This window comes from Calidris pugnax, unplaced genomic scaffold (genome assembly GCF_001431845.1).
Source record: "Calidris pugnax isolate Ruff unplaced genomic scaffold, ASM143184v1 scaffold54, whole genome shotgun sequence".
NCBI classification, from domain to species: Eukaryota; Metazoa; Chordata; class Aves; order Charadriiformes; family Scolopacidae; genus Calidris; species Calidris pugnax.
The window spans coordinates 10,714,843-10,738,246 of NW_015090864.1; the positions used below are offsets into that span (position 1 = coordinate 10,714,843).

General features: G+C 41.3%; 1 protein-coding gene across 1 annotated transcript in view; it reads right to left on the reverse strand.

Annotated features, from left to right (window-relative positions):
• Positions 1-20,945, reverse strand: part of ADARB2 (adenosine deaminase, RNA-specific, B2 (inactive)) — a 112,349-nt gene extending 91,404 nt beyond the window's left edge. The window contains exons 1-2 of the mRNA XM_014945189.1: positions 20,863-20,945; positions 11,563-12,470 (exon numbers count right to left, since the gene is read on the reverse strand). Of these exons, the coding sequence (XP_014800675.1) occupies positions 11,563-12,470; positions 20,863-20,884 (930 nt within the window). The 5' untranslated portion in view covers positions 20,885-20,945. The remainder of the gene's footprint in view (positions 1-11,562; positions 12,471-20,862) is intronic.
• Positions 20,946-23,404: the final 2,459 nt, after the last annotated feature.

Consider the following 23,404-nt stretch of genomic DNA (forward strand, 5'->3'; position numbering starts at 1 on the left):
GATTTGCACAAGTCGCTCCCGCTCAGCCACAGGGAAGCTTTGCTCAGATATCTGCTTGATTTCAGCTCATTTACATGGCAACGATGTTAGTCTGCCTGTAAGGACTTTTTAGTTTGGCTTGTTTGCTTGATTTTTGATATACAAAGGAGACTGTGGTTTTTTATTTTATTTTTTTTTTCCTTTTTGAGAGAGGGAGAGCTTAAGATCTCTCTCTGTTCACAAAAAGAAGAGATGCAGGCAAAAATGTAATTTTCTGAAAATTTACATTCATTTTAGGCTCCTGACTATTGATAGAGGAAAAGATTTCAAAATATCAACATCAAAGGCTAGTAAGTCTGAAAGGGATGTTACTTCCTTTGTTTTATGAATAAAGGATTTAAAAGGAAAACTTATGCACTGTAGCTTGTCAGTGTTTCGGGGAATGCTATTCATTTCTTTCCATCAGTGTTCTCCAGAGTGTGAGCCTCATCCCTCTTGTACTTTGATTTCCCTCAAAGTTGAAATGTAAAACATGCAGCTGAAGGTTCTTGCCCTGGAAAACCAGAGGGCATCTGCTATCAGTAGTGTTATTATGATTGTGCCCCACTCCTACTCCCCCCCAAAAAAAGGAAGAGAAAAAATAATTTCTACTTGGCAACATTTTGTAGTTGTACTATTTTTGTGAATTTGAGTAAAATAATCTACTTATTTAGAAAATAAATATTTTTTAAGAGGTCTTGCTGTCTTCTCTGCTTAGTAGCCAGCACCTAGAGGAAGGACAAATATAATCCACAGACTTCTCCAGCTGTCCTGGAGGCTTGCCAGAGTAAATATTGATGGTTTAGGCCATGCCTAAACCACCAGAGAACCAGACAGATGTGCATGAATTACGACAAGCAGGAATGTGCTACAGCATTGAAGAAGGTGCATTTTTGAAGAAGACAAGCATAAACTGGGCAAAGATTTCTTTGTGTCAAGAACTCATGCCTGCTGCCCTGGTAATGTCCATAGGAACGTCTGTGCCAGGGCTTTGTCATTTTTCTTGGGTGGGAGCTTATAAGTACTTTTAGGCTCTGTGAATGTGTTTTCCAGAATGGTGACCCTCATGAGCCATTCCTTTTCTCTTCAAGTTATCATGTTTTGAGCCTCTGTAAGCATGATTACAGGACACTATTTTTGGGTCAATCATGCTGCTATTTCAACGGCTAATTTTTGGCTCAGAGAACAGTTTTAACAGTTTTGTGGTGATCTGCTTCCATTTTCATCTGAAAGGCTGATATTGAGATAGAAAAGCTTTCGCGTGGCTCTGACTTGTATCTTCTGGTCTGCATGAGTCAGTTCATCTGCCCCTCATTGCTGCCATAGCTGTGAGCCTTCAAGGAACTTGACTTTATGCCTTTTGTGTTACCAACCACTGGTCCCTCTTATTTTCTAGCTCTACTTTTTTGGCTGCTGCATGTTGATGGCCACTGACTTGGTATGAACTATTGTCCATATTATGAGTGTACAAGGGTCATTAGGCACTGAGGGTTAGAATAACTTGTGCATGTGTCAAAGAGAGTGGAATAAAAGAGGAGACTGAGTCTGGAGTAACAATTTTATTCTCCAGCATCCCTGAGAGGATTATTCCTTAAAAGTACAGGGCAGAGTTGATTTGGATAAAAACTAATTCTCAAACAAGAAATGAAGCCAGTGTTGCCAACTTCACTCTCCCCACAAGACCTCAGAGACTCACATTATTCCTTGTGTTTAACCTAATAAAGCAATGACCCACATAGAGGGGAAAGGAGTTGATTGTAATTATTTCTGTAATAGTGCCCAGTTCATAGAAGATGGCCTAAAAATAGGAACTCAACAATGAAATGACACGAACAGAAGAACCTAGAAATCATGGGATGCTTAGAGTTTTTTTTCTGAACAAACCCAAACAGGTTCATTTTGTCCATTTGATTATGTTTGTTCAGGGAATGGTGTCTTTCCACCTTTAGTTTTTAACAGTGAACTGGATAAAGAGAGTGAGAAGAAACAGCACACAAGGAATGTATACAACAAATCAGTGTGGCTTCAGTAGCAGGGGCTCATGTGGGTGACATCTCAGTGCAACACTGAATTTAAGGTACTATTGTCTGAATTCAGGTCTGACTATGTGACTGGTGTCTGCAGCAGATGTGATGACAAGTAGGTTAAGAGCAATCACGCTTATGTGCTTTCATATCAAATGTCTACTCCAGTTCAGAAGACAAATAGGAGATAATGGTTAGCTTGCTTGGAAGTAAATTCTGACTTGTCAATTAGAAAACTATAAAGGATGAAAAAGCAACATGAATTTGTCTCAAGACAATATTGAAGTATTTAAGGTGGAGGAGAAAAGGTTTATGGATCCATTAATATTTTATGTGTCTTAGAATTCAGTCTAAGAAGCTGATGGGTATTGTGAGACATAGTCAATATTGATTGTTTTCATTGAATAAAACTTTGTGGTGAAAGGAGATATATAATTTGCCCACTTTCCCAGTGAATATGCAGATTTATCTCCCATTTCTATTTCCTAGCAGTTTGGAAAAATATTTTATCTTAACAGAAGTTCACATCATGCATGTGAAAAACAGAAAAAAAAACCTTACTCTGATAAATTTTGCTCCCGTTAGAGATGCAAACTGACTTGTAAGATGTTCATACAAAGAAAGCACTCTATGAACAACACAGGATTTTACTTTCTCAAAGAGCATGAGCCAATTCTCTAGTTTTGTTTGGTTGTGTAGGTGTCTAAACATAAATCATATTATACATCCATTATAACAACGAATCTAAAGTCCGCTCTGTCCATTATTTCTCAACAATCCTAAGATTAAGCCCTAAATATGTTCTACCTATTGAATCTTATAACATGCATACTATTTTGAATGTATGTGTGTGGACGGGGATGTATATAATCCTTTCACACTGCAGTATGCATAGCTGAGATAAAGGAGAAGGACAAATGTTGGTTTTTCTCCAAAATTACTATACAAATGCTCTATTTAAAGGCTAACAGATGCAATAAAATAAAACAGAGAAAGATGTTCTCCGATATCTGGCAGGAAGTGAGCCGTCCCTCTGCTGCCTGGGACACAGGGCTTCTCAGTGGCATCACTGGGGAGATGGCAGGCTCTGAGCACCTTCCCAAGGTGTGCTGGCATTCCGTGTTTAAATTAGTCTTCCCCTCGCACCGCGATGACGTGCCTGCCACACGGCTGGCACAAGGACCACAAGAGGGAGGTAGTCATCGTAAAATAAATAGTAGGAACTTGCTTCTGATACTTCGCACATAGAAGGAAAAAATCTGTTTGAATAATTAAGGCTTCCTACATGTGACTAGAGATAAAAATAGATAAAGAATGTGGTTTTGGCATGACTGTAGCACTCCGGCTCAAACAGAGAAGGCTTTGCATGGAACTCAACCAAAGAAAAATTCACTCTGGGCGGTTTTATTACAGTTCCATTTAGCGAAGCAGAACGATCATGGCTTGTATTAAGTAGATAATAATGAAGCATCATAAACAATGTCAGGATGCAAGTCCAGGACAAAGCAGGAGCGTTAACGAGGTCCAGCTTGCCGGGAGCTTTTTGAAGTGTCCCTAGTTTGCTCACAAAGCCAGAAAGCAACAAAGGCGACTCTGACAGCTGCGAGAGTGTCTGGTTTAGAAAGAAGTTTTATGTGTGGATGACACCAGACTGGGATTCAGCTTTCATGTACTAACTGGCTCTGCTGCTTGCCGGAGCCCTAATCATTCTGCACAAACTGTCTCACCATAATGGGTTGCACAAATAATAATTCTTCACAAATCAGATCCACACCATCAGCTTCCGGAATAGGCAAGGCTAGTTCATCGTGGCAAATAGCAGAAGTCAGCAGAACCCATGCTGTGTCTCACTAGCCTTGTTTAATAAGCAATCTAGGCTCTGAAAGGGAGAAATCAAACACTGGCTCTGTGGATGTATGGATGGTATGAAGTATTTGCAACTACTCCAAAAGAGCAGCCAGCAGCCAAGTCAGATGGCCAAACCAGATTCATCCCACTCTAAGTTCACTGTAATCATGGTGGACTCTTCTGTGTCTTTGTAAAAGAGAATTAGATTTTTTTTTTTTTTTTTTTTTTTTTTTTTTTTTTCAGAGGAAGAAGGGTTTTGGGTTGCTGAGAAACTAAAAATTACATAAATATATATACTCTTGAGAAAATGCCTTTCAGCATTAAACTATTTTTCCTTGAGGATATTAAAATTATTTTTTCATTTATGTAAATTAAGATCAGCCATTCATTAACTAATTGTCACCATTACTACTGCTCTCCTAAGTATTATTAATTAGGTGAGTGGTATATTTAGACTTTAACATCTCCGTCAGAAGAGTTTTGTTTAGCATACCTAATGCTCTGAAAGCACTGAGCACACTCTATATAATGTAGGACTCGGAGACAGGTGCAGGGGAATATTTTGGGCATCCAACTGGAGTTATCTGTGGTAGGGAGGGAGAAGGGAGTTCCAGGGAACAGCAACTGAGGAGCAAAAGAGAGAGGTATAGAGGGTGGAGATGGATACACTGACTCAGACACTTCTTCCTGCAGCAGATGGCTGGGGCACTACTATAGCCCAGCTGATGCAAAGTAATATGTTAGTTGGCAGCGATGACTAGTTTTCACGTGCAAATCCCTTAATGTGTCTACACGTATGGGCTGATGCTGTGAGAGCAAGTGACTGAGGCCCTTTCTACCCCGTTAATTTGTTTCCCATGATCCCAGGTAGGCAGGGCTTCTGCAACTCCTTTTGATCTTGCATGGATAATATACATTAAAACATGGTAATTTCTTCATCTAAGACTCAAGTTGTAATCTCTATGGGGCAATAATCATCTTTTATGTTGGACTTGTAAGGAGGCAAGGGGGTGGTCCTGGTTCCTCAACTGTGAGCCTAGAAGTGACTGCAATCTTATTAGCAGCTGGGATAATAATAACAGTATCCAGTGCACTAATGCTGTGTCTCTAAATTGGTTCTTTTGCCATTGCTTTGCTTAAAAACTGGTAATCCTATAAATGTCTCGACTGCCCATTGCTCTGATTGTAAAAAGCAACTTTCCCCACCTATAGAGTCACAAACAGATGATGAAATTCAAACACGATTTATATTGCAGAGGCATCTCGTTGGTCCCCACCATTTCCCTTCTTGCATCTCACTGTCAGGAGCTACACACGCACCTCTGAGATGCTTCTCTTCATGCAGGAGAAAACAGAGCCTGTTGTAAAGGTGTGTACCTGCTCACTTGACCAGACAAAGCTCTTCACATAAACACACTAGAACAGCTTCTCAAAGCTCAAAGCCAGATCCATGTGCTGTCCCTCTTCACGCTGGAGTCAAATCTATCACTGCCAACCTCAGCCCCAGGTTAATTGTGACACAGGCAAGAGGACACAGTTGCAAGGAAGTTGGCAAATGAGGAGAGTTAGAGAAATAAAGCGGAGGAGGCAGGAACACTTGCTATGGCATGAAAATGAACCGGTTTTACAAGAGAGAGAAACTGACTCCTAGGGGGAAGTGGATGAGAGGAGTGGGGTACAGTGGTTGTTCTTCCCATGCCACCACTCATCAAGGTGACACTGAAATTAGCTGGCAGGAATCCTTGACCTGCTCAGGTAAAGAGTCAGTGCAATGGGGATACTCAGATTGCATTGGTCTGCAAATGAAGCTTTTGGCAAACAGGGTGTTTAACTGGGTTCAAATGGTGCGCCCTATTTGGGAAGAAAAACCCTACTTCTTTTTGGTGATACACACACACAAAACAAAACAAAGTTTGTTTAAATAAATAAACTGACAGCTACTGCTCTTCAGGCTCTGGATGTGAACCAGCAACAGCAGTGTTAAGCCATTTCAAAGCAGAGTGAATGCGATTTTCACACCTATTCTTTTTTAATTTAGGTCCATTTGAAACCCAAGCACCCCTCTATTACTAATTTGTTATGGCAATATTAATTAATGGTTTTGCTCTACAGCAGTAAGAATGCTGTTTAGCGACTGAGCGAGATAGATTAGAAGGACTACAAGATTAGAAAAACAATCTGTAAACTGGTCAGATGCAGCTGGGGGTCACCTTGTTCTCCTTGCACTGGGAAAGCCTGGGACTGTGTGGATGGATTTCTACCAGTGCAGGCTCTTTAGGGCTGGCAGGGTTAGTGCTCCTTGGTGTTCTCTCCTATTTTGGATTACAAAAAAATTTGCTCCCAAGGTGGGGAAAAACAATTGTTAGACTTCCATAAAAGCTGATAACTGAAGAAATAGAGTATTATTTGAAGGACAATCTGAGTTCAGACCAAGTATGCTAGGAAACAAGGAGAAAAATTAGTGACTTTGGGAAGATGCACAGTTATAATTTCCACTCTCCTGACTCGCTTTATCTCTGACATTAGTTTAGCAGATAGAAACCAGGCTTCTATCCTGGCTACTCTGATCACCATGGTACGCCCAGCCTCAGGCCATCAATAGTATTTATTTTGCACTTCAGTGGCATAACACAGATAAGACATCTAGTTTGAGCAAGAACAGTAGATGGCAGATCAACAGACAAATCTTGTGACTGTTTCAGCTTGTCCTTGGGTTATCTCAGCTACCTCCTATTCATTCTATACATGGGCAAGAACTCAGGTCCCCCAGTCATTGCTGTACCAGTAGGAAATTAGCAGAATTGGATCAAAGCACTCTTGAGGGCTGTAAAGAAGCCACAATCTCAATTATTTTGGCTTTAAATTATGAGAGTAATATTTTCCTGGTGTAAAGTGTGATAGGCTTTTGTTTATGTTTTTGGTATAATTTTGCAGTCAGCACAAACACATTGTGGAACAATTCCGCAGACAAAAATCAGAGGCACAGTGATGTTTTAAGACAGAACTAGTATTGTAAAGTGCTTGCAAATTCATGGTGGGTTTTCAGCCTTAGCAAATGAGGGGCAGGAGAGGCAGCTGAAGAAGCAAGTTAAACTGCAGCTGCCCCAGCAAATTCATCTATTTCTGGCTTTGCTATTCTTGCATTTCTTTGTTTTGCCTGAATCAGAAGAGATCAAGCTGGCAGGATTTTACATCTATGCTCTGCGTTTCCAGGTGGTTCACGGAGCCTCCTGTGTAGGCAGCACCTATCAGGACAGACTGGAGGGTATGGTGCCTCTTTTGTCATTTTACATTGAATCTCCCTTGGTCAGCAGGAAAAGTGGCTGTCAGTTTGAGGGCATGCCCGAGGGCCAGGCTGAGGGACGCCAGGTCCCCTGGGAGCCCTGATGAGCGCAGCAGAAATGTCAGTGGTAGGGAAGGCCCAGGTCATAAGGATGTCTAAACTTTTTTGATATTTTCTTGAACACTGTGAAATCAAGAAGTTCAGCACAACTGGACTACCAGTACTACAAGTTTTTGGCTTTTCCTATTTCCAGGCAGGCTGTATTCAGGAAAAGCCAAATTCTGGCCTCCTAACACCACTGATAAGAGCAAGGAAAAGAGACATGCAAAGCTGGAATACTCTTTGTAAAGGACAACCACAGAGATAAACATACTCCTGGGTTCTACAAAATATTCTGAATATAGGTGAAACTGTTATAGTTCATCTCATTTGCCTGTCCCTACTATCAATGAGTTACCTATCTGATATTTTAACAAGTACAGTGAAGCACATGAAAAGAGTGGATGGTTGGATAGGACAACAGTTATTCCTTATTCTGTGAAGAAATTAAAAAAACCCCAATATTTCAAATTCTGTCTCTGAGCTGTTCAGGTTTCAGGGTGCTCTCTTGCTTTTAAACAGTTTTGTACACAAAACAAGCTGAGCCTGCTAAGTAGGAATCACTTTGAAAATGTAACTTGAAATATGTCCTTGAAAAGGTGCTTTGCAGAAGATCAGGGAGACAAGAAGGAGCTGACACAACTTTTGGAGCAGCTGGCTCTGACCACAGCTCCATGAGAACTACAGTCTCCCCGACATGGTTACCACCGCTTCGACTGACCAAACAGCCAGACGGGCTGACTGAAGCAGTGAGGAAAGATGGTCACTTGATGAGATATGGCATAACACAGTTAAAACAAGTAAAGATGCTTCTGGATCTAATGCTTAAGCTACAGCCCAGGCGAAGTCAGTGGAAATATGTCTCTTGATTTCAGTGCAAGTTGAGTTATAACATATGTGAGTAACATAAATTCAGGTTTTGTGTCATGGCTGCAATGTCTGTTGATGAGAGCAGCAAGTAAGGAGGTCAACAGAAATCAGTGTTGAGGCTTATCTCTCAGTTAATGTGCTGAATGCTGGCATTAAAAGTGCCTGAGCAATCTTTTAGTTGGACAATACATAACCACTCAAAAAATACTGACAAAGAAAGTTCATTGACACCTTTTCACTGACATTTATATTTCCAGAACAGTGAGAAGAAGAAGATAAGGAGGGCAGAAGTCTAAAGAAAGGACAAAAGCTATAAGAAAGGGAATACACACTGAAGAATGTGTTGCCTAGTGAACAACCAGCGAGCCAGGTAAGATTTGATATTCAGGTAGAAGATGATCGTGAAGTCAAGCAACGAGGGATACTTGTGGTGCGGTTTCAGAACATGACAAACCATCAGTCGATGAATGCATGGTATTTACCTGCTGACCCCAACCCAGAAAAGTTCGCTGGGGGCAGCAAAGAAGCCAGTAGGACGGTACTAGAGATTCATCTTTATATCCAATTGATAGACTTCCATGGGGAAGGATAGGCATCTCACCAAAACAAACTGCTTTTTAACAAAATTAATTAGGGCAGGAAACAGCATGGATTTCTCATTTAAAACTATCTGTACTTCAGAGGAGTACTGGGAAGATGGAACTGCCAGGTTGGCAAGGCTTCAAAAATGCCTGCAAAGCCCTCTGTGAAGATCACTGCCATTATTAAATCATGTTATTATCCCACTGGTCCATGGAGTTTACAAACCAGAATTAAAAGGAAGATGTGGATCATTATGATGTATTTCAGAATTTCTTACATTTCTTATGTATCCTTTTTGGAAACATAGGCAGGAAACTTCTGGGTCACCAAATACAATTCCTGGGTCCTTCAGGCAATCGTGTCACCTAGAGGATTCATCCCCTATCAAACTCTTTGAAGATCTAATGAACATCTTTACTAATGTTAATGAGAATTGCTACTAATAATTTGCATTTACACACTACTTAAGGATCTTGAAGTGTTCTTTCATATAATATGCTCATTTTTATTACAAGCATATTGGATTTAAATGACTTGCCTAGGGTGTCACAGCAAGCCAGCAGCAGAATGACTCTTAGTGCTCCCAGTGCTTTGCATTAAATCCTGGACATTAACAGCTCCCTTCATAAAGGGAGCTTTGTAGCGGTAGATCACCTCCTGGTGCTGGTGGATCAAACCTTTTATGATAGCGCTAACAAATCAAGAAATTACTTGAACCCATGTAATGCTTCCCAGTGTCTGCAAATCCAGGCTTCCTTTGAACTTAGAAAATTGACACAAGTCTGAGTAATGCTAAGATAGCCTTTGGCATATGACCAACTATGAGATTTTGATGTGCTAAGTATGTACCTCAGGTCTATATTTTCTGTATGAATACAGCAGTAATCTCTACATTTGTTCCAGGAAAACTTCAGAGCTTTCACTATCCCATGTGCTGCTGGAGGCATATTTGAAAACAACAACAACAACAATAAAAAACCCAGCCCAAAAAGTAAGCCTATAATAAACAAAAATGCTTAACTTTTCTAGTGGCAGAATTGTTTGAAGAGCTTACTCTGACACGGGCACATTCCCTGTTATTGCCTTCCCCTCTGAACAGCACTGTCCTCATAAAAAACTAACTCTAAAAGGAGGGATTGGGGCATCCCTTTGTTTATGGGCTCCTTTCTGTCAAGAAATATGCTGTATCACAGAATGACCTGATTTTTCTGCCTGTGTCAATGTTATCATTCTCTCTAGAGAATTGAAACTTTGTTTTTTTCCCCCTACATTTGTCTCTCTCATCTATGCCTCCTATGGAAAGGGCTGCAAATCACACCCAGTGATTTCAGGATACGATTTTCCAGCTTTTGCCTGTGGCATCTGGCCCTTCCTGTGAGAAAAGAGCTATTTTGTGGCATGGCAATTGCTATAACACCAGAGGAACAACAACAGCTACAGCAATACTGATCCTGCTCATTGAAAGAGTTCCTCCAGCGTGGTGGTGGCCACCCAGGAGCTCTCACCTGTGGCAAGTGGTGACATTTACTCCTGCTGGGAATGTGGCTGGGCAGCCGAATGTTAAAGAGGGCCTGATGTGGATCATTATGATGTATTTCAGAATTTCTTACATTTCTTATGTATCCTTTTTGGAAACATAGGCAGGAAACTTCTGGGTCACCAAATACAATTCCTGGGTCCTTCAGGCAATCGTGTCACCTAGAGGATTCATCCCCTATCAAACTCTTTGAAGATCTAATGAACATCTTTACTAATGTTAATGAGAATTGCTACTAATAATTTGCATTTACACACTACTTAAGGATCTTGAAGTGTTCTTTCATATAATATGCTCATTTTTATTACAAGCATATTGGATTTAAATGACTTGCCTAGGGTGTCACAGCAAGCCAGCAGCAGAATGACTCTTAGTGCTCCCAGTGCTTTGCATTAAATCCTGGACATTAACAGCTCCCTTCATAAAGGGAGCTTTGTAGCGGTAGATCACCTCCTGGTGCTGGTGGATCAAACCTTTTATGATAGCGCTAACAAATCAAGAAATTACTTGAACCCATGTAATGCTTCCCAGTGTCTGCAAATCCAGGCTTCCTTTGAACTTAGAAAATTGACACAAGTCTGAGTAATGCTAAGATAGCCTTTGGCATATGACCAACTATGAGATTTTGATGTGCTAAGTATGTACCTCAGGTCTATATTTTCTGTATGAATACAGCAGTAATCTCTACATTTGTTCCAGGAAAACTTCAGAGCTTTCACTATCCCATGTGCTGCTGGAGGCATATTTGAAAACAACAACAACAACAATAAAAAACCCAGCCCAAAAAGTAAGCCTATAATAAACAAAAATGCTTAACTTTTCTAGTGGCAGAATTGTTTGAAGAGCTTACTCTGACACGGGCACATTCCCTGTTATTGCCTTCCCCTCTGAACAGCACTGTCCTCATAAAAAACTAACTCTAAAAGGAGGGATTGGGGCATCCCTTTGTTTATGGGCTCCTTTCTGTCAAGAAATATGCTGTATCACAGAATGACCTGATTTTTCTGCCTGTGTCAATGTTATCATTCTCTCTAGAGAATTGAAACTTTGTTTTTTTCCCCCTACATTTGTCTCTCTCATCTATGCCTCCTATGGAAAGGGCTGCAAATCACACCCAGTGATTTCAGGATACGATTTTCCAGCTTTTGCCTGTGGCATCTGGCCCTTCCTGTGAGAAAAGAGCTATTTTGTGGCATGGCAATTGCTATAACACCAGAGGAACAACAACAGCTACAGCAATACTGATCCTGCTCATTGAAAGAGTTCCTCCAGCGTGGTGGTGGCCACCCAGGAGCTCTCACCTGTGGCAAGTGGTGACATTTACTCCTGCTGGGAATGTGGCTGGGCAGCCGAATGTTAAAGAGGGCCTGCAGGGCCGCCTGCGCCGCTTGCCCCTTGGCCAGCTTCTTGCTACGACCTGAGCCTTCAAATGTTCTCCCGTCCACTCGCACCGCCATCACAAAACTCTTGATGTGCTGCTTCTCCACCGTCTCCGACAGGCAGACGTACCGCAGGCCTGACCGCAGCTCATTTAGCAGCACCACCGGGTTCTTCTCGCTCTCCGCTTTGGACGCCATCTTGTGCTTGTTTTGCTTACCGTGGCCCATTAAGTCCAGCGTATGGCAGAGTAAGCGCCCATGCCGATAAGCGGTGGAAAGCAATTCGTTATTAACGGGGTTATAGACTGAAAAGTCCTCGCTGTGTGTAGATGGTTCAAACTCCTTGAACAGAGTATCTGGAAAGTCTGCCTGATCGGAAGTAAAGTCCGTGGATGGGTTGATGCAGTTTCCCATGGCAAAGTGAGCTTGGCAGGCGTTGGGGAACTGAACGAACGACTTCAGAGCTAGCTCTGCAGCACGCATTTTGGCTTTCTTTTTTGTGGGCCCTGTGCCTTCAAACGTAAGTCCATTTACTTCCACAGCGACAGCAAAGACTGGAGCATGCACTGGACCTGTCTGGGAAACCATTTTATATTGTAAACCTGGTTTAAGTTCATGTAGCTGAACCAGAGCGTTCTTTGGCGTCACTGACCATGAGACTTTCTTCCAGATGAGTTGGAGTTTGCAGAAATGGCCATTATTGCCTTCCTCTAAAGGTCTTTTTCTCTTACTGCTAGATGTCCCCCCTCTTGCCCTCTCATTAGAGGATATTGGATGATCCTCCAGGTTGCCAATGTTCCGATTTTCCTTTACTTCTGCACTGCTGGTACCTGTCAGTAAAGAAAGAAAAAACCTCACATTACAGTTGTCATCATAGTAGCTGACATTATGCCTAGGGCTGGCAGAATAGCCAAAAAAGAAAAAAACTTAATGACAGATATCCTTGCTTAGTCCTTTTTGGGGTTTTTCCTCAAATATCTGTATAATGGTGGGTTTATTATTTATAGCACAGATTTTCTGCATGTCCTGAATGTTTACTTGTCTCTAAAATTCTACTTCTATTAGTCACCAGCCTCCTGTTTTAAAAAAAGATTACATCATTCAAAGACAAAGCATAACTGATGTCATGTGACTTAAATGAACTACCATATTCATCCTAGATAATTACTAGTAAAAAGTGAATAGTTTTCAAAGTTCCCTTAGGCTGAGATTTGTTCTATAATCCATGTGGGTGAATGCTTATGGACAAATTATTAGAAATCAGGAATGATTCACAAATGATTCACAAGCAGAAAAATGGGCAAACACATTGAATAATTTATTTGCAATGAATACATTGACTGGCTCTACTCACACCATAGACTCTTGTGTTTCTAACATCATGAATCCAGCCTAAGAAACGATCTGACAGGCTTTCCTAGCATTTGAAACAATAATTTGGTCTGGACTCAGACTCCAGTTTAATAAGTGTGAATCTTTCTGTCAAATTCAATTGCAGATACACTTAGCTCCTGCATCAGCAACAACTAATATTGCAAAAATTCTAGATAAATCTAAATGAAACTAGAAAAAACCAGGGCATCATGACAGGAGTAATTACTGATGTAAAGAATGATCTATGTCAAAGAAAATCAATGGGAGGGAGTGACTGCCAGGAGCGCCAGGAAGGGAATGAAATGCCAGTGGGGAGCTGTGGAGGCAGCATGCCATTGCTGTTGAGCCAATGAATCATGCACTGCTCTGAACTACGCTTGTGCAACGCCCGTGCTGGGAGGCACTGCTCTTTGCTACAGCAGGTGAACAACTGAGGACGGGGATTCATCTCACTCAATGCGACAGAAAACGTGCTGCTGTCTAAGTACGCGTGTTATAACATTTCTGTCATTTCTGATGAGTTTGTTTAAATGTATCGCATTTCTGATGCATCCTCCAGTCCTCCTGCGTGTTGCTTGGGGCAGAGGCAAGTTGAGGAAGTAAACATGAGTGTAAGCACCCCGTGAAGCAACCCATCCCTGGAGCGATGCACCTGATCCCTTCCTGAGCAGAGCACTGCCTGCTGCCTTCCAACCAGCACTCTGCGTGGAGCCTTCCCCGTGCTTTGCTATTGCCAGAGAGCAGCGTGCCACCTGTGCAGGCTGCCCGAGTCCCAGGCACAGACACTGTGCTCCTTAGAGGACACAGAACGGTCCTCTCGCTTTCTGCAGGACCATGGCCATATTTGTCTTCCTCTCTACCCTGGCTGCAAGAATGTACTGGGTGACCTGCTGGCTATGCCCCGAGGAGCTTCTGCTGGAGCAGTGTGTCTTTGCCACAGCCCAGTATCAGGCTGGGCTGGCAGATGCACAGGAGCCTGCAGAGAATTATGTGGAACCAACCATCACAATTAAAAACCTCCTCTATAAACTGATGAGTTGCACTTGCATTGAATATCAAAAGACCTTTTCCCATCAGAGCAGTAAGTCTGCACTCAGGCACGTTGTTCCACAGAGAGCAGCTGACCATGTGGATGAGAGTACAAATCATGGCTGCATGGCATGTCTGGGGGCACGTTGGCAGGACTGAGTCTTTCGGCTCCCTTTCCTGAAAACCCTTCGGTACACACTGAGCTTCCAGCCTGTGTCTGTGTCACCCCAAAGTGGCTCGCAGAGCTGTGCGCTGCAGTGCTTTGCTGAGGCAGAACGTGAACTGACAAATTAAGGTTTTAGTGACTAGTTAATTTTTACTTTCTGAAACTAAGGGGAGAGAATGAAGACAGGTGAGGAAGAAAAGAAAAAGAAATACATAATAGAAAAAGAAAAATTTCATCATATGGCATTCAGCTGTATAAAATGTGACACGTTTAAACCAGCCTCTCTGGAAATAAGACATTTAAAAGGTCAGGTTAACTAAGACACAAGGATAATGTGGTCTTTTCTCATTGACTTCACAACTCTATTTATGGAAGCTCTGATCTGAGAGGGAAGGAGATGCCAACTTTAACTTTGCTCTGTTTACCCTGGTAGTGGCTTTGGCCGGCCATTTTCCACTGTGACCATCTCTTGTGTTTCCATCCCACTCAGAATACACCTCTTTGGTAGCATACATTTTTTAAAATGAAGGTGAAATATTTTGACTCAGACTTTTTTTTAACTTTTGGTTCTGTATTTCACACCTCCTCTCTCATCTTACCTAATAGGTTTTTACAGAGCCAATTATGGTACATAATGATATTGTAGTCAGGAAGCATGAAAAGAAAGATAGCTCTTGCTTCACACTATATTCAGGTTTGAAAAGAATTTGTATTGATTATGCACCACTGAATAGGAAAACTCAAGGGGTTATTTGTATTTATAATTCATATCGTCTTATTCCATCTGCTTTTTCTTTCATAGTCAAAGAACCACGGATTTGTGAACATGAATGTATGACCTTAGCATCTTACCTTAATCACCCATACTAAAACTGTGGTTAAATAAAAACATGGCAACATAAAATAAACATTACTTTTTTTCTTAAATTTTGTCTATGAAGTTGTCTAGTGCAGGTTTTGGTCAATGGGGACTTTTCCCTGATGTAGTGAAAAAAATGCAGAGATACAAGTGTAAAACTTCCAGGGATCAGTCACAAAGGATACATGCAGAACACTGGGCGTGCGTGACGGTGACGTGTCTGCCTTTATGGTATGTTTTGGCCTAGTCACAGTGTAGGAAATCCATGAAAGTATCCTTACAGTCAACCAGATTTCTAGAGGATCTGGTCCTGAAACACCAGGAAATAGCTCAGTTCTTCACAGACCTCAGTGAGAGCGGCAGCAGGCCAGAAGTCACTGTGGCATGTAAATCAGAGGGAGCCTAAATTCAGTGAGTGCCTCAGAAAGTCTGTGAGCCTGATGGACTCCTGTGATACCTGCCAGCAGCCGGGCAATGTGAAATTACTTTATACTTTCAGGTATCTTTGAAATAGGAGGTCTTTGAAATGTGTCTTTTATGAGACCTCTGTGCAGCAGACATAAGATTACCTCTGTAATGGTGGCACATGTGCTTCTATTGTGAAAATCAGACAAAGCAGGCAAATGACACCAAACTATGTAAGATAAATACTGTAAGCAGCTGTAATAGAACAATCACAAGCAATTTTAGAAATGAAGAGCAGTAAAAGGAAAGGGGTAAGTCAGAGGATGAACACAGGGAAAATGCAAAACTATGGATCATTTTCAGTCCTGTTATCTCTCATAATGTCTTTGCTCTTGAGTTCCCAAAACACAGTCTCTACATTTGGAAATAATAAAGATAATAAAATATGGTTCTCCTATGATGAAAAGTTGGAGGAGAATAAAATTGTAATGGGAGGGAGTTAAAAAAAAAAGGGGAAAGAAAAATATTACAATTTTTTTGGCAATAGTTTCTAACATAGTGTGTAAGATTTCTAGAAAAGCCCCACACCTCTGCACTGTAGTATCTCCTCAGGTAACTTTATTCATTGATTTTTTGCAGTTTCACAAGCAAGAAGAGGCATTGCAATCTTGTACTTGCTTCAGTAATTGGATGGGAGAGAGGAAAGCAGTTAGTGAAATATATTTATTTATGCATTATTCCTCAATCTTCTGTCTGCTCTTTCATGTTTTTCTCCTTTTGGTCATTATGCACAGTAGAGTTAACCTAGAGAGTCTGCATCATCAAGAGCTTTTCAGAACTATAATGCATCACTAATAATGACACTACCTATGTCTGTGGGTCATAAGGGCTCTGCAGAACTAGCCATCCGATACTCCACGCTACATTTAAAGAGATAATATTGTTCCTGTTGAAGGTTATCCGCTGCCAAGCCAACTTCTAGGGAGGATGGGAAAGGAGAGGTGGTAGGTGGCATCTTCATTTTGCCTGGCCATCTTTACTATTGAATTACAAGGGACAGTACATTACTGAAAAGCTATGATATTGAAATAAATAATTTTCAGTCTCTGTAGTACAGCAAACCTCTGATTTAACTGATATCTCTGACAGAGGAAGTTACTCTCTTTAGAAATTTTTAATAAGCACCAGATTGTTACCAACACATTTTCAACAATACACGGAGGATTTAATTTTTACTTTTCTGTATTTTAATGTCTAACCCTCGTTTGACCTGCTTATGTAGAGTACATTTTTTGCTGTCCCTCTACATTACTTTGACTGCAGAGGTTAGAAGGATTGACCTCTGTAACTCCTGGCATACTTGAAAGTGAAAAAATTTAAAACAGAAGTAACAGGTATGAACCAAGGAGCCAAAGCCATGGTACCTGTGTCCAAGGTCAGCTACTACATCAAATGCAATGTAGGGCAGTTTTCTCTTGCAAAGAAGATGGCATTTTCATACACTTAATCAATCCACAATGGAGGATTGGGAACTCTTCTGCTGGGGATTTTTAGGTTTGTATTCTTGACTTTAGAATAATAAACTTGTAGCTAACAACAGAAATCACTCCTCCTTCTCTTATATGAAAACCTACATATATGCATTCTTAAACCTTCCTGAAAGAAATCTACCTAAGGGAAATCTGCCATGATGTATTTGTTGCTGCTGAATCCTCTCCACCAACTCACAGGCTTCAGGCTGTTTAAAACAAAACCGTTAGCCTTGGTGTGTAACACCACGCTGTGAAGGGAAGCATTTCCAGTGCAAAAAAGTACAAGACTTTACTTAAACTGAAGACAGAAAATTTGTGAAAGGTAATTGTCATTGCCTCTAGCTCTTCCAGAACGAAGATACTGTGCTTCGCCCACCTTATTATCTGAAATAGCTGTGAAATCCATGCACATCTAGTATCTCTAACCAATTACAGAAATTAAGTACATGCACTCCTGAATGAGGACCAGACTATAGCTTAGCTTGAGGAGTGGGAGAAATCCAAACGATGGCAATAGACACAGTTTTAAAAACAAAACAAGAGTTTTTGATTCTGTAGGGGATTGTATGGGGCTCTGACTGCTGGAAGGGGATATTCACTGTCTTCTTAGAGGCAGGGTCCCTGCTGTATATCATACTGTGCAATTAAAAGCTCTGAGGGTCATGCTGCCTGAGGGGGACTTTGACCAACACAATACAATTAATTCATTCAATACAATGGAGCTGGGGCTGGGATTCATCCTACAAGACTGTGGCGGTGGCTGAAATCTGTATGTTGGGGACCATCACCACCAGGTCCCTCTGGAGACCCCGGGGGCAGATGTATGCCTGCAGAAGGGAGATGCGTCCAGTCTGTGTGTACAGCAGCATTGCACAATGAGAATCATACGCTCCTGCTAGAGGTGCACCCTCAGTTTGCAAGCACCTGTGCCTGGTGACAGCCTGCCTTGATGCCGTAGCATAGTGTGGATGGAGCGATTAAAGATCAGGGAAAGGCAGAGGTCTGTAACATCATGAAAAGCAGGCAGGCAGTGAACAGGGAATGATTATTCTCTGTTTCATGCAATCCAAGCACTAGACACTGCAGCTTGAAGCAATAAAAGGGTGCATTTTTTGACAACACACTAAATCACTGAACTCCCTGTTCCTGGTTGTTGTTGAGATCAGAAGTATCAGTGGGCTCTGGAGAGGACCAGACAGGTCTGTTGATGTCTAAGATAGGATGGTTCAGGTGCAAACTCTAGCTGAGTATATTTCTTGCTGGGTGCTAGGAAGTTATACTGAGGGGAAGATCACCGTTTAAATGTCCTTCTTCTCTATGCACCATTAACAGCAAATGTTGAAGACATTTGTTAAGAAAAGAGCTAAACTTCCTATTTCTAATCCTGTGTGACATTTCTTACATTCTTAGGTATGATCAGCTTCTAGAAATGAATAGGGTGGTCCTTATCTCATGGATTCAAGATAAGGTCCTCATCAGAGACTGATTATTGGTTTACTCAAATGCCATTCCAAAGGCACCTAGTGCCTTCGATACATTTTTCTAGCATTAGTTCATGGATCATAAACCACAGTAATAGTGTCTATATGCTAATAATAACCAGTTGAAAGTGCATGTGTAGTTAACCCGGCATGGATTGCAACCATCCTCTGCTACCAGTGGAGAGCAACTGTTTTCATTTGCATCACTTGCCTTTCTTGGGTTTTATTTCTTTTTCTTATTTTCATTTTCAAGTTGTTGTTGCTGTTGCTATTATCATTATACTTTATTTAAATTATTAAACTGTTTTTATCTCAATCCACAAGTTTTCTCACTTTTACACTCCTGATTCTCTTCCCTCATCCTTCTGGGAGGTGGGGAGAGAGTGGCTGTGTGGTGCTTAGTTGCCAGCTGGGGTTAAACTACAGTCCCTTTGTAAAAAAGGCCTAAAGGAATGTGAAACAGGATTTGAATCCATTTCAGCTAGTGGGACTCTGCTTATCGTGTCTAGGAAGGGGCTCTCTCAGTGAGCAGAAAACTAAAAACCACTTCTCTGCCTTGCTAGCATTCTCCTAGACTGCTGTTGTTAACACAGAAGAAGGTTCTTCTGCTTGTTCAGAGCAAAGCACTGAAGCTCTTTAAAATGCCAAATTGCTACACAATTACAGGATGCTATAGAAACCAGTGGGATTTACACTATACTACACTAGAAGTGAACACTGAAATATGGCTGTTTTCAAATTAATTCATCTTTTTCTTTTCTTCAGATGCTAATAGTAACACCTAAAAATGTGTTGTATGTTCCAAGAAAAAAAATTGCTATCTTTATCACTGGAGCGTATGTTTGACCCAAGAGAGGACTAGGCAGGATGTCCCCGAAAACAGTGAAACTTGCTATTTCAGAAGACACAGCTTACCCTGTCCATGTCAGCTATTTTAAAGGCAGTGCAGGCATGAAGCAGTCTTGGCATTACAGCAGCAATAAGAAAATGGTGTTACAGTGTTTGGCTTGCACAAACTTTCTACATTACCTAAAAATAACTAAGCAGCACATTTGGGAAACATTACGCAGGATCTGCCTGCACAAGCTCATCATGTGCATATGTTTCCTGTGTGTACTTCCCGTATCTTTTCCTGAAAATGTAGCCTCTATGGGACCAATTCTGAAGGTTTTTCAGGATTTTTTCTTTTACTTTATTTTTTCCCTTTGCTAAGATATGTAAAAACCTGTCAGTCCCTGTGCAGCAGAAGGGTGTGATGTCCACGTGCTACTCGGCAGCAGAAAACAGAGGGATGTGCTCCCTCATTCCTTCAACTGCTATTCCCCTTGGTCCCACACCGTGATCAAACCACGGCAGATTAGCAACAACAGGGGAGAAAAGCCCATTCCTCCCACCCACAGGCTCTAATAGGGCAACATGACAGTTTGTGTCTGGCTGGAAAAGAAACCCATCTGGTAGGTGATACTATAACTCAAAGAGTTGCTCATTTGGTTGGAAAAGCTTCACTCCCTTTTTTTAATGACTCAAGATGCCTTACGACAAGCAGGGCTGGATACCACACAATAATTTCTCCTGGGTGAGGAATGGGAGGGTTTACTGAGGGTTATTCAGTCCTAACCACACAATCCCAGACTTCTTGGTGTTTTGAAGGATTCACAGCTCTTTCAAACCCAGCAGCGCCTTCCTCCAGCTCTAATACTCAGGGAGTACCCATGACTTTGTTCAGGTGTAAGGGCCCAAGAGAATCCAATCGCTAATTTTTGGGTTACATCAAGTTCATTTAAAACTGGTTACTCATCTCTTCTCAAGTGGATTTTATTTTATTTTTTCCTCCCCCTCCAGGTCATATCACAGAAGTAAAAGAGAAAACAGTTTTTCAAGTAGAGGGTTTGTTCCTGCAGCCTTTACTTTTACGAAAGTCCTTTTGTAATCAAGGAAATAGAAACTGGGGGAAGACACTTGACCAAAAATATCCCATCTTTTAGTGACTGTGAGAAAAGCAAGTGAGCAAAATAAGTTAACATAAACAGGAAAGGAAAAGTTGCTCCACAGTCCAGTAAACCTGAGTGTAAACATCTCCATTTTGTAAGAGGTATTTCCTTTGAAAAATGGCACACCATTTACAGCCCTCTTTGACAGGGTCTGCATAAGGAAAAGTGGGAAGGTGAGCTGAGATTAACCCCTCCTTTGCCAGAGACTGGAGAATCTGTTTGCACTCAGCATCATGGAATTTTGAAATTTACAAATTTGTATTCACTGGGTTATGGCTGGCAATATTTGCAAATCCATCTCCTTTCCACAATCGCCCCTACACTGTAGAGCTTTTACCTTTAAACTTGATAATTCATCTGCCTATAAAGAAAAACGGCTGCTTACTTAAATTGTCTTCATCCTCCATGGTGGTTGCTCCAGGACTCAGGTACTTGAAGGGCGCTATGAAGGTTGACAGTATGCTTACTTTTTCTAGAAGAAAACAGAAAAAAAGAGACATATAAAATCAGCATTTTGACAGTGCATTCTGATCTAGTCCACACTTTTTCTCAGGTGAAAACCTCTTGCCAAGTCTGTTTCCTTTTTGTTTTCCCTGACTCTATAACCACACCTAAATTCACAAAACAGCAATACATTTCTTTCAGCTGGCACATGCAGGTACCAAATGCATGTCCCTTCTGGTTTCTGCCTCCGTGTAGTGCTCTTTTCCTGTGCTTCCCAGCATGGTGCCTGAGCACTTCAGAGCTGGCAGTGCAGGAGGCTTGAGCAGGTCCAGCTGGGAACAGGGGAGGCAGTCGGTCCTGGGAGGAGGGACATGAGAACTGCTCTAATGGATGAGACCGTCAGCTCACCTCCCCTTATGTCCTCGCCCTGACAGAGCTGAACCAGAACTCTCAGAGAAAGCTCAAGTGTTGGTGGCACAAGAGACTACACAATCTTCGAATCCTATAAATTGTTGATTTGATATTTTTTGGAAAACCTTTATGATGTGCACAGGAAACTGTTATCCAAACAATTAAAACCTACTAAAAATCCTCCTTATTCACATCCATACTTAGTGCAGTTTCTTCTACCTGCAGTTTCTGTTTATCCTGCAGACAACAGATGACACAAATGTTTACTTCCAGTGCCATGATCAGCCTCTGCATTAGATCCCAGGACAGATTCAGCAAAGTAAGAACTGATACTGATTTATACCAGCTGAAAATTTGGCTCAGGATTTATCTATAGGGAAAAGTTGCTGTTAACATAAACACTAGAAACAGGAATATATTGTTTTATTTAGTTTGTTAACTAGTTTACTTAGTTTGTTGCTTAGTTTGTTTAGGCTGAATTTTTCCTGACAATCTGCTGGGGACCAACATTAACAGAATGTTTAGCTAGCAGAAGATATAGAAATACACCTTACAAAGGTAATTCATAGCTTTGAAGTACTTAATTGCTTTCCTAAAGTACTTCTCTGCTTAGAAAGCCTCTGTTAGTGGAAATGCTCAGAGTCCTGCACATTGTGAACAACACTGGCCTTTCATCTTGAGGCAGAAGCATCAAAACAAAACCAAGAATGTCTTCTTTCAAGTGACACGGGAAAAATGATATCGATGGGGACTTCCTTTACTGGTGAGAAAATATTTCTCTAAATTTCCTTAAACTACCCGGCTGCTTATCTACCACTGGTCTGGATGGCATTCCAGATGAAGAGCTCTTAAACTTTTTCTAGCAGAGCGTCTGTTAGCTTTTTGGCCTTGTTCTTCCTACATTTGCAAATAATCCTTGCTCTTGTTAAAGACTGTTATCAGAATCCATCAATGCAGATGTTTGTCCTTAGTGAGGTAACACTACAGCTCAACTCTATTATGAGAAATCACAGTAAAAGCTGACTGCTCTTTGTTAAGTAAATACAATAAACAGAATAAAAGATTGCCTGAAGAAAACCTTTTTCTGTCCAGAAATCTTTCAGCCCAGACTAATATATAGCTAGAGTACAAATTAGCCTCCTTGAATTGCAGTTTCATTAAGGGATATTAGTGATGTCAGAAACCAAAAGAATGAAGCTGTTTAAGAACACTTTAACCAAAGATTTTCTTAAGTGAATACTTTGATACCTTTTGCTAAGGTGTTGCTCACTGAGAAATGTGTTGTCTCTCTCTGTACAACACTATCTCAGCGCATGTGAGACTGTTGGGTTGTGATCGGGAGAAAGGCTGTTATTCACTCCTGACTTTTCCAACTGGTTTCTTTGATTAAAGTGAAAAAAGTGTAGGCTTTTGGGACTGAATCCAAAAGCTACATTTGGTAAGGGGAACGCTTCAGATGATAGACGTAGGATCAGGGCAGCCCCTGGCTTCAGCACCAGCGCTGACTGTTGTGTAGGGCTATTGAGATGTGGTGAGCTGAAGTGTTCTCCGCCTGTGCCTGACTCCTGGCAGCTGTCAGACCTTCAGGACTAACCCTCAAGACACTGGATGGATATTGTACACAAACTTAAAGCTTCTTCACTAAGAAAACACTTTCCCTTCTTGTAGAGAGTTAATCCATTCACCAAGCAATGAAGACCTGTGCTTTCTCGCTGAGGTTGCTGACGTCTACTCCTGCCACCAATCAAAAAGCAAACCCATGGTTTTATACCATACTATTGTTGGGTAAAGGAATATTCTATGATTGATCTTTCACTCCAACCCATTTTGTGCATGCAGTAGGCCAGATTTACAATGTGAATTTAAAATGTATCAAATTATTTTCCCTTTTGCCCTAAGGGACCCTTTAGCCATCTGAAGCTTTTTTTGTTACTGCTTCCCACCTGTCTCCAAAGACTTTGCCCATGCCTCTGCTTTTTGTGGCAGAGAACTAGGATGGCCTGAAAAATTTACTGCACTCTTAAAGGCACAATGGATGGGCTCACAGAATCACAGAATCACAGAATTGTAGT